This window comes from Anastrepha obliqua, chromosome 2, assembly GCF_027943255.1.
Source record: "Anastrepha obliqua isolate idAnaObli1 chromosome 2, idAnaObli1_1.0, whole genome shotgun sequence".
Taxonomy (NCBI): domain Eukaryota; kingdom Metazoa; phylum Arthropoda; class Insecta; order Diptera; family Tephritidae; genus Anastrepha; species Anastrepha obliqua.
Genome location: NC_072893.1, coordinates 48,395,786 through 48,411,313, shown reverse-complemented (window position 1 = coordinate 48,411,313; position 15,528 = coordinate 48,395,786). Strand labels below are relative to the sequence as shown.

The 15,528-nt window shown below is 38.6% G+C and overlaps 1 protein-coding gene across 1 annotated transcript in view; it reads right to left on the bottom strand.

The window, feature by feature from the left end:
* LOC129238132 (uncharacterized) overlaps positions 1 to 15,528 on the bottom strand; it is a 78,695-nt gene that overhangs the window by 47,061 nt on the left and 16,106 nt on the right. Inside the window, exons 2-3 of the mRNA XM_054873168.1 lie at positions 15,291 to 15,491; positions 9,378 to 9,872 (exon numbers count right to left, since the gene is read on the bottom strand). Of these exons, the coding sequence (XP_054729143.1) occupies positions 9,378 to 9,872; positions 15,291 to 15,491 (696 nt within the window). The remainder of the gene's footprint in view (positions 1 to 9,377; positions 9,873 to 15,290; positions 15,492 to 15,528) is intronic.

Sequence of the window (15,528 nt, the reverse complement as noted above, 5' to 3'; positions counted from 1 at the left end):
GTGGCAGAAATTTTGATTACAATATGCATAATAGATGAGGGTCATTATTTATTCAGCATGTTTTTGTTTATTTACGGCAATTCTGTGTACTACGCTGAATGTGCTTTTTACGTTTTTATACGGTTGGCAACGACTGTTGGCCCAAAAGTTATCGCCTCGAGCCTCACTTTAGGTGTACCTACAATACTTTATCGAATTAATAGAAAGAGTTTTTGTAACAATCAGAGGACATTAGCTTAATTTAAAAACGCCTGAGATTTGGGGGCAACAAACGGGTTCCAATTGGAAATTCCTGGGTGGAGTTTTATGGAGTTGGCGCTAACGCCCGTTTTGGGTATTTGGCTGAGCTGCTCCTCCTATTTTTATTTTGTTTTTATTTCAGTGTCATTTATTGTTTGTAGAAGAATGTCAATAGCTTGTTCTTTCTATTTTATCTGATGATCTGCGAATGTGGCTACCATGCAATTTTTTTTTTTTGTTGGGATCGGTATATCTGCAGTAAATATCAGGTACAATAGAGGGCCTAGGACACTACCTTGGGGCACACCTGCTGTCATTTGCATCATGCTTGAGCATTCGTTTTCAAACTTAATAAAAAAATGTCGGTTTTCCAGGTAACTTTTGAGCATGGTGAAGTGATTCCATGGTAATATTTCGCTTAGCTTATGCAGTAGTCCTTTATGCCACACACTGTCAAAGGTTTTGCAATACGAGGGGCACCTTTTATGTGTCGGGATTTGGCAACCCTGGTTTTGCAATCTGGCAACTGACAGCTGTATCGCAAAGTTTGACATTTTTTGGCTGTTACGTACTCAAAACGTTTTGAAATACCAGCGCTATTTGTGTTGTTTACACTAACTTAAAAGATTCATCTCGGTTCGAAAATGGAATTAAATCGTGAACATTTTCGTCCGATTATTTTTTACAACTTTCGACGTGGATTAACTCAGCAACATTGCATGGATGAACTTAATTCATTTTTTGGCGATGAAGCTCCATCAAGGACCAGTGTTTATCGATGGTATGGTGAATTCAATCGTGGTCGTAGTTCACTCCAAGACGAATTTCGTGAAGGTCGTCCAAAATCAGTTGTTGTTCCGAAAACCATTGATGCTGTGCGCGAACTGATATTGCAAGATCGTCATGTGACCTATCGTGAGATTGAGACAATCTTAGGCATGAGTGGGACCAGCATACATTCAATATTGCATAAACATTTGACTGTCAAAAAAATTTGTTTGCGTTGGATCCCACACAATTTGTCAATCGCTCAAAAAAAGGCTCGTGTCGATTGGTCGAAGGAAATGCTCAAAAAATACGATCGCGGGGCTTCGAAACACGTTTATGACATCGCGACAGGTGATGAATCATGGATTTACGCGTATGTGCCCAAAAGTAAATAGCAGTCGACTGTATGGGTGTTTCAAGATGAGCCAAATCCAACAAAAGTTGTTCGCGCACGAAGCACTTCCAAGCAAATGGTCGCCTGTTTTTTCGGAAAAACTGGACATGTCGCAACCGTACCACTAGAACAACGCAGAACAGTAAATTCTGAGTAGTACACAACCATTTGTTTGGAGGTTGCCTTCCAAAAAATTAGGAAAACCAATCGCCAAAGACGGATCACTCTTCACCAGGACAATGCGAGCTCTCACACATCGGCTCAAACAACTGCATTTTTGAGCAGCCAAAACATCAAATTAATGTATCATCCGCCATATAGTCCTGACTTGGCACCGAATGACTTCTTTTTATTCCCGTACGTAAAAAACAAACGGAGAGGTCAACGTTTTTCGACACCTGAAGAAGCGGTTGCGGCATTTAGAATGCATGTTTTGGAGGTACCTCATTCAGAGTGGCAAAAGTGCTTCGACAATTGATTCAAACGCATGCAAAAGTGTATAGATCTTAATGGAGAATATTTTGAAAAACAATAAAGTGATTTTCGATGATTAAAATTTGTTTTTGTTCTCTAATCCCGCCATATAAAAGGTACCCCTCCTATCTATTTAGATAGCTATGCAGACCCTTTTATTAGCCATATCATTTAGTATTTTGTTTATAACTTTTTGGACTTGTTGCACAGTTGAATGCTGTCGTCTAAATCCAAATTGATGGCTTGGTATTATATTTTTTGCTGTCAGAATTTTGTCTAACTTGGCAAAGAATATTTTTTTCAAATACTTTTGAAAGAATGGGCAAGAGACTGATGGGGCGATATGATGTTGTTGCTGATGCACTTTTACGTGGTTTGGGGATTGCTGTTGAATATTTGTCGTATATATGTGATTGCTACATCAGGTAGTTCTTTTAGTATTTAACCATTTATTAGATCGTAGCCCGGTGCTTTTTTACTGTTCACATTTTTCAAATGAAATCTGATTTCTGCTGAGGTTGTCATTTTCATTTTCTTTTCTGGGTTACTCGTATTTGCATTTTGTTCAATGTGCTGATTGTCTATTTCGTTTGAGAATATTGTTTTAAAGTGTTCAGCTAGTGTGTTTGCCTTCTCTTTATTGGTCTTTGCCCAAGTTCCGTGTTGTGTTTTGATAAGGTGTTTATGTGGAACTGTTTTGACTAAGTTTTTAGTTGCTTTCCATAGTTGCTTGTGGTATGCGTCTTGACGTTTTACGATGTAGGTTTAACGACTAATCCGTTTTCATTGCTTCTCTTCTCTATCTTGCAGCTTGAGCGATTCAATTTTGTTTAACTGCGCCCCTAATCTTGCAATATTTCATAAAAATTAAAAGTGCAATCCTGTTTTTTTTCTGTGCACTTCTAACTCGTAAGCAAAACATTTCCAACGCCCTTCATTATAACTTTTGTTAATTTTGTAATAAATCTGGACAAATAGGATCTCTGACACCACCTACTTATGTATTCATGCTTTTGTTACTACGCCCAGGTACACCATTAGATTCCCTTTCCTTTAGTGGTCAGGCGCGCAATGGTTCATACTTTTGGGACTTACGATTATAATGAAGGTAGTTTCTAAAGTCATTACATCCGAGGTGTAAGGAGAGCGCCGTTACACCATACATATGCACACTTACCATAAATATGCCCCTCCTGCAGGCACTTATTGAGCAGCGGTTTGGGCACATTCGACAAATTAGCTTAGGGAGCTGGGAGCTTAGCACGCACACAAATAGCCATCCGCTTTTTTTGCATACAAACATACATGCATATGTATGCGTAAAAACAAGCTTCCTCTGTGCATACATAGACACCTGCTGGAATATTATATTTTTTGTGTGGGAAATTCTGTGGTTTGGTTTATGTTTCGTTTATTTATTGCGCGCGAAATGTAAATAAATATTAAAAATAAATATTAAATAAATGGAATCCAATAAAGTATTGTTAATAGAAATTTAAATGTTATCCCTCGAATAGGTCAATTTCACGTACATACATAAGCTATTATATTGCCACAAATTCTGAAAATATTTTTTTAATTGATAACTTTAATTAAATTACTGCAATTGTCGTTTTACTTTTTTCTAATACAAATTTTAATAGCCTGAAATAATAAACTATGCAATTTTGCTTTTTTCACTATGATTGGTATGCCGCATTCGAATCAGATGTCAGATATTCTATATCCCACCACATTTTAGTGGAAATTTTCGATATAAACATTAATTTTGTCATATTTCGCAAGTGAAGGTGAATAAGAAAAATGCTGCTGAAATTTGTTAGTTATTGAAAGTTCAAGCTAATGCTTTTCTTATTTGCTGTCAATTAGTTAAATGAATATTAGAAGTGCTCCTAAAGCGTCAAACGTATTTCCCCACAAGTGTCAAAATAAAGCTGTAAACCTAAGCGCTTTGCCTTCAATCGAAATAAGTCGGCCATGGAGGTTAAAACTTCAAATAGTATTCGTGAAGGCCTAAATAAAGATCCTTATTTTATTAAAAGATTATTAAATTTACTCAAATATTATCTTGTTAAACAAAATAAATAAAATAAATACTTGGCGCGTACACTTCTGTTAGGTATTTGACCGAGCTCCTCCTCCTACACATGGGCTGAAATGTTGTGGGTCCTAACACATACATGGCACTACTTTTATTGCATTCACCTCTTTTTCAGTTAGTACTAACCTTAAGGAGACAGATACTTGTAAAATTTCGAAACAAAAAAATTTTTTTTTCATAAAATGTTAATATAATCCTTTAAGAATATGTCAAACAAATTTTAGAACGTAAATTTAAGTATTTCTTATATTATAGATCGTCAACCATGACGACTCTATTCTTTGCATTCGAGTGCTGGGAGAGGTTTAGTTACGTTGCCGACTTAAGACGCGTTTTTCTCGAAACACGATAACTCGAAAAGTTACTGACCGATCTCCCTGAAATTTTGCACACATCTTTTTTATGATATTACTTTCTATGTGAATTTACAATTCGAAAATTTTTCGAAAAAATTATTTTTTCGAAGCGAAAACAGGAGGAAAATTCGCCCCGAAATTCATTTTTTTAAAGCATTTTATCCGCGAATTTTTCTCTTTTCCATTTTTATTTAATTCATATAGAAATTAGGACATTAATAAACAAAAAAATTTTTGGTTTTTTGTATTCCGATGACGCCGATGCTACAATGCCCCGCTGCGACCTTCCTGGAAGAATTGAGTGTACATCCGCCATTTTAAATGATTAAAGTAAAAAAAAAAAATGTACAGGGTAAATCCGGAATGTTGAACTTAAAAACAAAACTATTGGGTATTTACTCAAAAATAATTTTATTTGCACTTAACTTTGTATTGTATAATGTGAGTACACATATCATAGTTGAAAATTATTCAATGTAACCTCCATCTCGTGCAATTACCTGCTCCAGCCGGGACCTGAAGTGCCCACATGCGCGAGCTACCTCCTCTTTGTCCATTGTGGTCATCACTTCCTCGATGGTTGTCTTCAGAGCGTCCTCAGTATTATGACTCTTCGCGTTAACTTTTGCTTCAACTGTGCCCCACACGTAATAATCAAGAGGATTGCAGTCTGGGCTTGAAGGTGGACAAAAATCTAGTGACCAGTGGTAGGGTAGGTTATTCTGGAGCCAAGCCTGAGTCTTCTTTGCTTTCTGAGCAGGTGCGGAGTCCTGCTGAAACACATATTCTCTTCCAGCAGCCACGCGGCCCATCTAGCGTTGCGTTTTTTTGTAGCCAAACCACTCAATTATCTCTTTAGGGCTTTTTCCGGCGCGAAGTGACCCTAGTATCGCAGCTCTTCTGTCCTGCTCTCGACTCATCGTTTCACTAGCACTTACTCCGGCACTCCAATGTCAATCAGGAAACAACACACTCAAAATATGTCCTTTATAAGCGGTTTTAGACTTAACGCTACTGCTCCAGAGCTTTCGAAATGTTTACCGGATTTACCTCGACGGCCCTGTATATTATTTTAATGTATAAATAAACTGTATGCCAATTTTGAAAAAACAATTTTTGACTTATTCATTATAAATAATTTTAATGAAAATCAGGGAATATATGGCCGTTTACAGGTATCTGTCTCCTTAAAAGAACAGCTGTTAAAATTTCATGATATTCTATTAGTTCTTGAGTTGTTGTGCTGAGTGACGCTGCTTTTGCTATTTTCAAAAAAGAATAAATCACAAATAATTTTCTGTTTTAATTTTACACAGCTTCTTGATGGAAAAAAAACCGTTCAAACAAAGCAATGGCTTGAAGAGTGTTATGGGGGCTCCGCTCCATCAGAAACAACAATAAAACTATGGTTTGCTGAATCAAACGTGGTCGGAGAGACACCGATGGTGCACAAGGCAGCGGACGTCTAAAAGAGGCGGTAACACCAGAGAGCACCAAAAAATCCACAAAATCGTTTTGAGTGATCAAAAAGTGAAGTTCCGTGAGTTAGCTGACATTGTCAAGATAGCAAAGGAACGTCTTGGCTTTATATTGCATGAGCATTTGACTATCTCTGTTCAAAGTAGGTGTCACAAGTAAATCAAAACAATGGCAAAACTACATGGATTGAACTTCGAAGTGCTCCCACATCCACCGTATTCGCCAGATTTGGATCCTAGCGACTACTGGCTCTGTTGTTGTTGTTGTTGTTGAAGTGGTTGAGTATTTCCACTGAAATAATCCTAATTAGTGACCAGCACCATTTGACTATCATCGTTCTCGTATAATGATGTGCTTTTTTTTGTTGTTCTTGTTCTAAGTCAAATCCATTTAGTAAGGTCCAAGTATAGCAGCAAATTCTTTATCTCAATGTCTGAGATGTCATTAATTTGCTGCAGGAAGGGCTTACCAAAGGAGCGGAGTCATGCCCTAGCTAGCCCTGGACATTCACATAAGTAGTGGAAAATACTTTCTTTCGCTCCTTCCGCTTGACAGCTCCTGCAGATAGGATTAAAGGGTAGATTGAGTCTAGCTGCACGATCCCTTACTTTCCAATGATCTGTAAGGGTTGCAGTGATGCGTGAGATGTTTGGCCTCTGACTGTTCGCAGTCCTAAAAAAATGCTCGCCGGTAAGAAATTTCGCTCAAATGAAGAGGTTATCGCTGCAACTAAGGCCTCTTTTGAGGCGAAAGATAAAACGTTCTACAAAAGCGGCATTGAAATGTTAGAGCGGCCCTAGAATGATTGCGATGTTCTTGCTGGAAATTGCGATGATGAATAAAGCTAAATTTGAAAAGAAAATACGTGTTTTCTTTGTTGACCCGGGACTTTTCAGCCCATGTGTTGTGTCTTTTTTCCTAACAGAGCGTCGTCACATTATGCCGTTAAAACGTAGCAGTTTTAAATTAAGCGAAAAGTTAATTTTACTCCAAAAGAGCGGAATCCCACAAACTCACAATAACGTCATCCAAGAGAGGATTTCTTTGGAAATGTAAGTTCAACTCGGGACTCAAAAATTGTGAAGAAAATCAGTACATGTCTTCGAAAAATAGACAGGAATGCAGTTCAGCAGTCATTCGAAGGCGTCCCTACAAGGGTCAGACGTACGGCTGAACAGAAACTATGCATTATTTTGTTTAAGGGGGTATTCTAGTCTAGAAATTTGAAAAAATCGACATTTTTTTTCAAAATTCGATAGTTTAGGTATTCAAAAATATCTCCCTAAGAGGATTTTTCAAAATTCGAATTATTTTCGAAGTTACAACTATTTTAGTGACGCGACAGCTAGACTGGTTTGAGCGGACGGCGAACTTCAAACGTGTTTTCTCGAAACTACTTCTTTCGATACGCTCGGCACGATATCTCAAGTTCTAATCAACCGCTTTGCTTAAAGTTATTATGAATATTCCTTAAATATATCTCTATCGGATGACTCACGAAAAACTAGAAATTTCAATTTTTTACTATGTGTAAAAAATTCGAGAAAGCTTTAAAATTAGGGAAAAATCGACCTCAATTTTTGAGTAGCCGCCATTTAATGAAAAAAAAATTTTCCCCTTTTTCCTGTGTCATACGATAATGACATTCATATTAATTAAGAATTTGTCAACTCTTTTTTTTCAAATGACCACAAGGGTAGAAATCATGAAGACGAGGACACTGCCTTTTGTTTTCCCCTTCCACTTCAAGGACGCATAATTCCATGAAAATCTATATATATGTATAAAAGAAAGTCATGTTACACTATTTATAACTCGAGAACGGCTGAACCGATTTGGCTGAAAATTGATGGAGAGGTAGTTTAGAAACAGGAGACGGACATAGGATACTTTTTATCCCATTCGAACGCGTTTCCGTATAAAATGTGGTATAACAAAAACGCATCTGATATGGAATAACAAAACGCAAATGACAGCTAAACGTAATTTTGTCTATGGTTAAGTAGAAACTTTGATAATATAAATTTTATCAGAAATATATAACCACAGTACTATGTATTCTCTTTGATTCGTCATTATCAATGCCGCGACCAAGACGATCGAATCTTTCCCGGCAAAGCCGTAATGCAAGAAGGATACGAAACATTGCGAATGAAACGACTGAAGAAGCACAAGAAATTGCCCGTGAAGAGCGCCGCGTTAGTATGGGTCGACTTCGTGCTTCTCAATCACAAGAGCAAAGCGAGGCAGCCCGTGAAACGGTTCGGTTGGCAATGCGAAATCGTCGAGCGAATAACAGAGATCAACAAGTAGATCATTTTCGACACACACGAAGAGAATTATCAAGTGCTGATTTGAATCGAGAATTATCAGAATTATGCTTGGTTAAGTCAACGAGCAATTCTCGCCGCAAAGAATAATGATGTATACGCTCTGAATTTCACTATTCACCATTCGATGACGATTAGGTGACATACAAATTTGTTGATCCCATAACAAATCCCCATGATGTAGTGAATTATCCAACGGGGTTTTTGAGCTCTCTGGAATTACCAGGATTTGCACCATATAACTTGCAACTCAAAGTTGGTTCAGTTATTATGATATTAGAAAATCAGTCTTTTCACATGGGCAGCTATACGTTGCGTGTTCACGAGTTGGGAAACCATCCGATTTGTTTGTGTTAACGTCATACCAAAGAACAAAAAATGTGGTTTGCCAAAAGCACTTCAATGAAACGGATAAATTAAATACAATTTTTCCTTTTCAAATATAAAACAAAAAAAATATTTTTTTTTTCATCTTTTAATCCCTAAACGAAATGTTACAGAAAAACGAAGCCACCTGGTGGCGAAACGGAGCTCGCGGGTTTGCTAGTATATATATATATTTTTTTAAATTCATTTTGTGTGCTCTTAATATAATATATAAATAAATAAATGATAAAAAATGGATAGTAAAAAAAAATATCAATAGCTTTTTTTATTCACCGTCAAAATATGCTCGAAGTTCGGGCCTCTAGGCTAGAATACCCCCTTAAATTTTATTTTAAACCCTCTGTGAAGAAATTACAAAAAACATTCCTTTTACAACGTTTTTTCTTCTCAACTGCCGTTGGCTCAGTGCACATTTTCGGTCGTTATTTCATTTCACCCACTGTTTTAACACACCTGCAGGGAGTAAACTGTACAAATATAGACGCATAAGCCTTTACCTGATGTTTACCAAAACAAAAAAAAAACAAAAAAATAAACAAGCGAATGCCAAATACTAAGCGCGCAAGTCCCACGCTTGGCAGCTTTCATTTTATACCATAAATTATCAAAATTTTTCACCGGCACCGCCAATGATACCCCAGAGCATTGCGTTTTTCCTCGTATTGCCTTTTATTTTTGGTCGCATGCACAAAAATGTAATATTTTTTTGAGAATTTTCTCCTTTGTTTTGTATAGCCAACCGACTTTCTCGCTCTGATTACACTGGACGACTCCTTTGTTGTTCCCAATTGGACAAACATTCGAATCAAGTGCACTGAAGTAAACTTAAGAATACAAAATCTACCTACCATAACAGTGTTGACGTTGCTCTACAATTTTCTTTTGCTGTTCTTGTAGTGACTGCTGTTGTTGTAACTGCCGACTTTGGGATGTTGATTTCTTCATGGAGTGTCGGCGCTCTTGTGTCGTCTCGTAATCATCACCGCCAACACTAATACTACTGCGGCCACGTACACGAAAGGAGACATTGAATTGAAATCTATTCGCTGGCTTTGTTGTAGTTGTTGTATTCGGTACCAGTGCTGTGGTTAAAGCATCCACTTCATTGCCCAATTTTCCACCGCCACTTCCACCTCCGCCGGCTACAGCAGACGAGGCGACGCTGCCGAAAATCATGGCACGTTCATTCTGCATACCCACATACAGGGTGCGTGTAATCAATATATACGCAAAGCTGAGTATCAGTAGGGGGAGCACGAGTAAAATGAGATCTAAAAAAATATTGTAGGAACGTTCGTAGGCGAGACTGTCTGCGGGCCATTGTTCGCGACATTTGCGGAGGCCTGAAAAAAGATCAATAAGGGAATTAAATTAATATGAGTAAATACATTAAATCAATGAAACGACAATGAAATGGCAACGAAATTCTTTGAAAATAGCAAAACATTACTTGTTCCAATGCGTTGAAATTTAAAAAGAAAGCAATAGACAAAATTTCATTTAGTGCTCACAGCTAACAGGAATGTAATGAACAAAATGCAAACGGCGTTTGAGACACATTTATTGCAAATAATCACATCTTCTTTTCCCGCGTGGCTTTATAAGCTTTAAAAGCCGCTTTGTCAAGCATCAAAATCATTTAAAATCATAAAATCCCATTTAAAACTCTGCCAACAAGGGGCGCAACACTTTTACATATTTGTACAGTAAAACCTCAATACAAAAAACCTGGTCATAAAGAAAAGCTTTATATAGCAAAACATCTGCCGAGCACGCTGAAAGACCCCAGCAAAGTATTTTATATAAAAATGCTCCATAGATAGAATTCTACCGCTTGCCTAAAGGAGTGAGTGTGCCTGTGACTAAAGAAAGGTTAGTTGGAAATGGTTGCCCACAGCATACACTTGAACGAAAAAAAGAAAAAGAAAATTCGTCCTTTGTAATACCACAGTAAAAGAGATAAGAAGACTGGGAAAAAAGAAAGGAGCAGAAGACCGATTCGCGGTGGTGTTAGCCACTTCGTACTGCTGATGAATTTATCAGATTTTTAATATTAATGCCTGCTATATCAGCAGGTGTTGCAAAAATATGAGAGCGAAGATACTTAAATCTTAGCCCTGCGTCAATTAAGGAGAAGGTGCTGAGATGGTTCCACTACATCCTTCATAAATCAGACGCAAAAAATAATCGAAGTAATGCCGAGTCTCACTGCATGTACGAGGTGTGTGCAAAAAGTATGGCGAATTTTGAATTTTCGCAGGTTACGTATATTCGAAGCTCAATTTTTTTGCGGCGATATGTTGGTGCTCATGTCTCTCACTCATGCCGAGAGTGAATGCCGGGCATTTTGAATGTTCAGTTAATTGTTGACAGCTGCTTTGCTTGCACGTGTTTCGGCTCGTCTTCGATTTTTACCTATACAAAAAGATGGATCAATGAACCTGTATCAATTTTTTTGTGAAAAACGAAATTAAGTGCGCGAATGCATTCCGAATGTTGACTATATCAACTACTGTGTTGGCTACTTTGGACCAACCGTTTATCGGTGGTACACAATATCCTCAGAAGGCCGAAAAGATGTGAACGACGAAAAGCGTGCCGAACGCCCGAGCACTTCAATAACAGACGAAAAAATTGATAAAGTGAAGAAAATGCTATTGGCCAATCTTCGAATCACCATTAGAGAAGTTGCTGAGGACCTACACATATCGATTGGCTCGTGCCATTCGATTTTTTCAATGATTTGGGCATGAGACGGGTCGCCGCAAAATTTGTACCAAAACTGCTCAATTTCGACCAAAAGCAGCATCGCATGAACATTGCAAATGAGAACGTCATAATTAGTGATGAATCATGAGTTTATGGTTATGACGTGGAAACCAAAGCTCAATCATCTTAATGGAAGTTGCCGAATGAACCAAGACCGAAAAAAGCGTGCCAAGTTCGGCCGAATGTAAAAGTTTTGCTTTTCGTTTTCTTCGATTGCAGGGGCGTTGTGCATCATGAGTTCTTGCCACAGGGTAAAACGGTCAATAAGGAATATTACCTGCAAGTAACGCGCAATTTGCGCGAAGCAATCCGCCAGAAAGCCCGGATTTGTGGAAAAACAAAAATTGGCTCTTCCATCACTATAACGGCCCTACTCACACATAGTTGCTTGTACGCGACTTTTTGGCCAAAAACAACACACTAATGATGCCACAGCCACTGGCCCCCTGTGACTTTTTCTTGTTCCCGAAACTGAAGAGGCCCGTGAAAGAACGAAGCCACGCTACGATTGACGAGATAAAGACGGCATCAAAGGAGGAGCTGAACAAGATGGAAAAAATGATTTTTTGAAGTGCTTCGAAGATTGGAAAAAACGTTGGCACGCGATACTTATTGAACACACCTCGTATAACTCGCAGCCACTGTTCTGCAAGACCATCCACGAAACTCGACCGCTGAGGCTTTGGTAACCACACGAAATCTCACTCTATAGTTTCGCGGGGTAACTACCTCACAGGTCCCCTATCTAGCCAGCTCATCCGCCTCGCAGTTTCCTGCAATGTCGCTATGACCAGGTACCCAGATGAGCCTTATATCAAAGTACTCGGTTGCAATCGAAAGTGAAGTCAGGCATTCTCCAACCAGTGTCGAGTGCACCATCATCGAGCACAGGGCCTTGATTCTTGTTTGGCTGTCGAAATAGATATTAAACTCCATGACAGTTATTACGCGAACCAGAAATGTACTTGGCATGGGCAAAAAGTATGCAAATTAGACACAAATCAGCGGTATTTTTCTTTTCTATACTCATAAAATAAATCGTCAAAGATACATATTTTTCTGACCACCGGATTGGAGTTAATCCATAAAACTTGATACAATTTTAAAGTTCCACACCACCACTGATTTTCTTGATATACTTTATGTATAATTGGCTCTTACACTCTTTATTTGTGCTTCGCTGAGGTCCTCCTCCTTTTGTGATGTGCGTCTTGATGTTGTTCCACATATGGAGCGGTGTACAGTTTTATGCCGCCTCTGAACAGCAGATGGTTTTTTATGAGGAGCTTTTTCATGGAAGAAAGTTTGCCATTGCCCGCAGAGAAGCGACCGTGATGACAACAAACTTTTTCCATCATTTGGTGTTTCGTGCTCGGGGTTCCGAAGCCGTGTACTCCCGCTAATAATGATTTTCATGAAACTTATCAAAAATTGAGGATAATTATAGTTAGGTTTTTGCTGTGAATCCCATTAGTGGCGCTGAGATTGAGATATTATATTGTATTTCATATGCATGGTCCGACTTGGTTCATGTGCAGAGTTTATGATAGCTATAGGAGAATAAATATTTTTAGAGAAATCTGGCAACCAAGAAGTCGCTAAAATCGGCATATGTCGAAATCTCGTATTTATCACCAAATTTTGTGTGTCTGAATATGCGATGCATATTTTGTGACCTAAAGTTATTCACCTTATAAGACTAGGTTTTTCCCCTGGAAACTGAGAGCATTGACTACCTTTGGTTTGCCCCTGGAAAGGTTTCGAAAGATTCGCGTCAACTCAGCGAGCGTCAACTTCCAAAGATGGATCGGAGGTGCTCGCACAAGCTTCCAAGATTGATAAGTCCGCTCTGTCAAATTTTGTTCGTGTCCTCAACAGACCCTCTCCGCTAGGTATGTTTGCATCAGACTCTACATTACTTCGAGTCCTTGTTTTAGCAGCCATCTGGAGGATAAGATGAAATCATCTCAGCATCTTCTCCTCAGCTTCCCTGCACCAGCGGAGGTAAGATTTATGCATCTCGGCTTTCACATCTATGCGACGCTTGTGAAGATAGTAGGCCTAGATATTAACGACCTGATGAATTTCATCAGTACATAGTATGAAGTGGTTAACACAGCTGGGTTTATCATTAGGTCTTTTGGCTTTTTAACCAATTCTATCAATTCAACTCTTCATCATAATTCGTTATACCGAATTTATGGGGGCAAGTTAAGATGAGATAAAATATTAGATGTCACAGAAACAGAGGCGCACTGCGATGTAAAGTATCTTTTTAACTCCGATAACTCTTTTCCCATACAACGAAGTATATATTTTCTCATCTTCTTCAAATTCGGTACATCGAGGTTTCACTGTAGTCATACAAGTGTTGTTCGTACTCTATTTTATATTTATACTAGAATTAAAGACTAAAAACGCAGATTCAAACATATACGAGGGTCGTTTGAAAAGTCTGTGCAAAGTTAGAGAGCTACCACTACTGGCCCGTATCGAGGTTATGTTTAGTTAGTAGCATCTTTTGCAAGAACACACACCAGGTTTAGGCCGAATCGGTATATTTCGTTGTGTTCCTGGCATTCGCTGCAATCTAGGAAGTCTGGTGATTTCCGCTTTCCATCACGATAACGGACCAGCTAACGCCTGAGCAGTTGTGGTCGTAAAATTAATGGAGGCAGGGTTCCTACTCATTTCACAGCCCCCACACTTGGCTCCGTAAGATCCCTTGGACTACTATTGGTTCCCCAATTTGAAAAATTGACTGGCGGGAAAATATTTCATTCAAACCAGAGGGTGATTGCAAAAACGAGTTGCTTTTCTTAGACTTGAACAAATTCTATTATTAGTAAGGGATCAACAAAACTAGAACAGCGTTGGACGAATTCTAAAGGGCGGTTAAATTCCAAGGGCCGTTGTTGATATATAAACCACCTCTAAACGTCAAGTTTCTTTCTACATTTCATTCGATGCTTTGTAATATCAGACTAACTCAATTTGAATCATAGAAACACACACAATCGAGCAAAGCGTTCAAGTTATTCAGGCTTATTATGAAAACGTGCGTTCAAATCAAAATGCATATCGCGCACTTCGTGATTTTTTCGGTCAATTTAATCGTCCAAATGTGCGTACAATCGGAAAAATTGTGCAAAAGTTTAAGCAAACCGGGTCTGTAGGAGATGTGAAAACATCCAAGAGTGATTGCCGAAAAACCAATGCACCCACAAAGAGTGACTGTTTGGTGCGGTTTATGGGCCGGCGGCATCATTGGGCCGTATTTTTTCCACAATGAGGCCGGTTAGGCAGTTACTATAAATAGTGTTCGCTATCGTGAGATGATTTATGGCCCGAATGGGAAGATATGGATGTGGACGATATGTGGTTTCAACAGGACGGTGCCACTTGTCACACAGCTAACGAAACAATGGCTGTTTTGCGCGAAAAATTTGATGGCCGAATAATCTCACGTCGCGGCGATGTCAATTGGCCGCCAAGATCATGTGATTTGACTCCGTTGGAGTTCTTTCTTTGGGGTTATTTGAAAGAAAAGGTGTACGTTGATAAGCCAACAACAATTCAAGAGCTAAGGGATGAGATAATTCGGCACATTAACGGCATAGAACCTCAATTATGCCTCAGCGTAATCGAAAATTTGGACCATCGGATGGAGGTGTGCCGCCGAAGCCGCGGCACCTATTTGGACGATATTTTGTTTCGTACGTAATTGAGTTATACTAGTATTATCATAATAAAGAGAAATAATAATAATTTCTTAAAAAATTGTATTTATTCAAAATCAGCACCGGGCCTTGAAACTTAACCACCCTTTATAAACCTAAAAGAAGGCTATAAGGAAAAATACAAAAGGTTTACCCCAAACAATTAAGTAGTTTTTATTTTTACAGCGACTTTTCAAACGACCCTCGTATTTGCATATGTGTATGTGTATGGTATATATATTTACGAGTAAGTGTTAGTGTTTGCATACATACCTTGCCGGCTGGTTGGCATCAATTGGCTAAATATCGCTATAGGCGTCATACACAAAACGCTGCCAAACCAAATGAAGCCGATAATGCGATAGGCGTGATTTAGTGTTTGCCATGTGCGACTTCTCAGCGGATGGCAAATAGCATAGTAGCGTTCGCAGGATATCGCTACCAGAGTCCACGAAGAAACAGCTACGGAAATTGCTGAACAATAAAGAGAAGCATAAAAATTAAGAGTTAA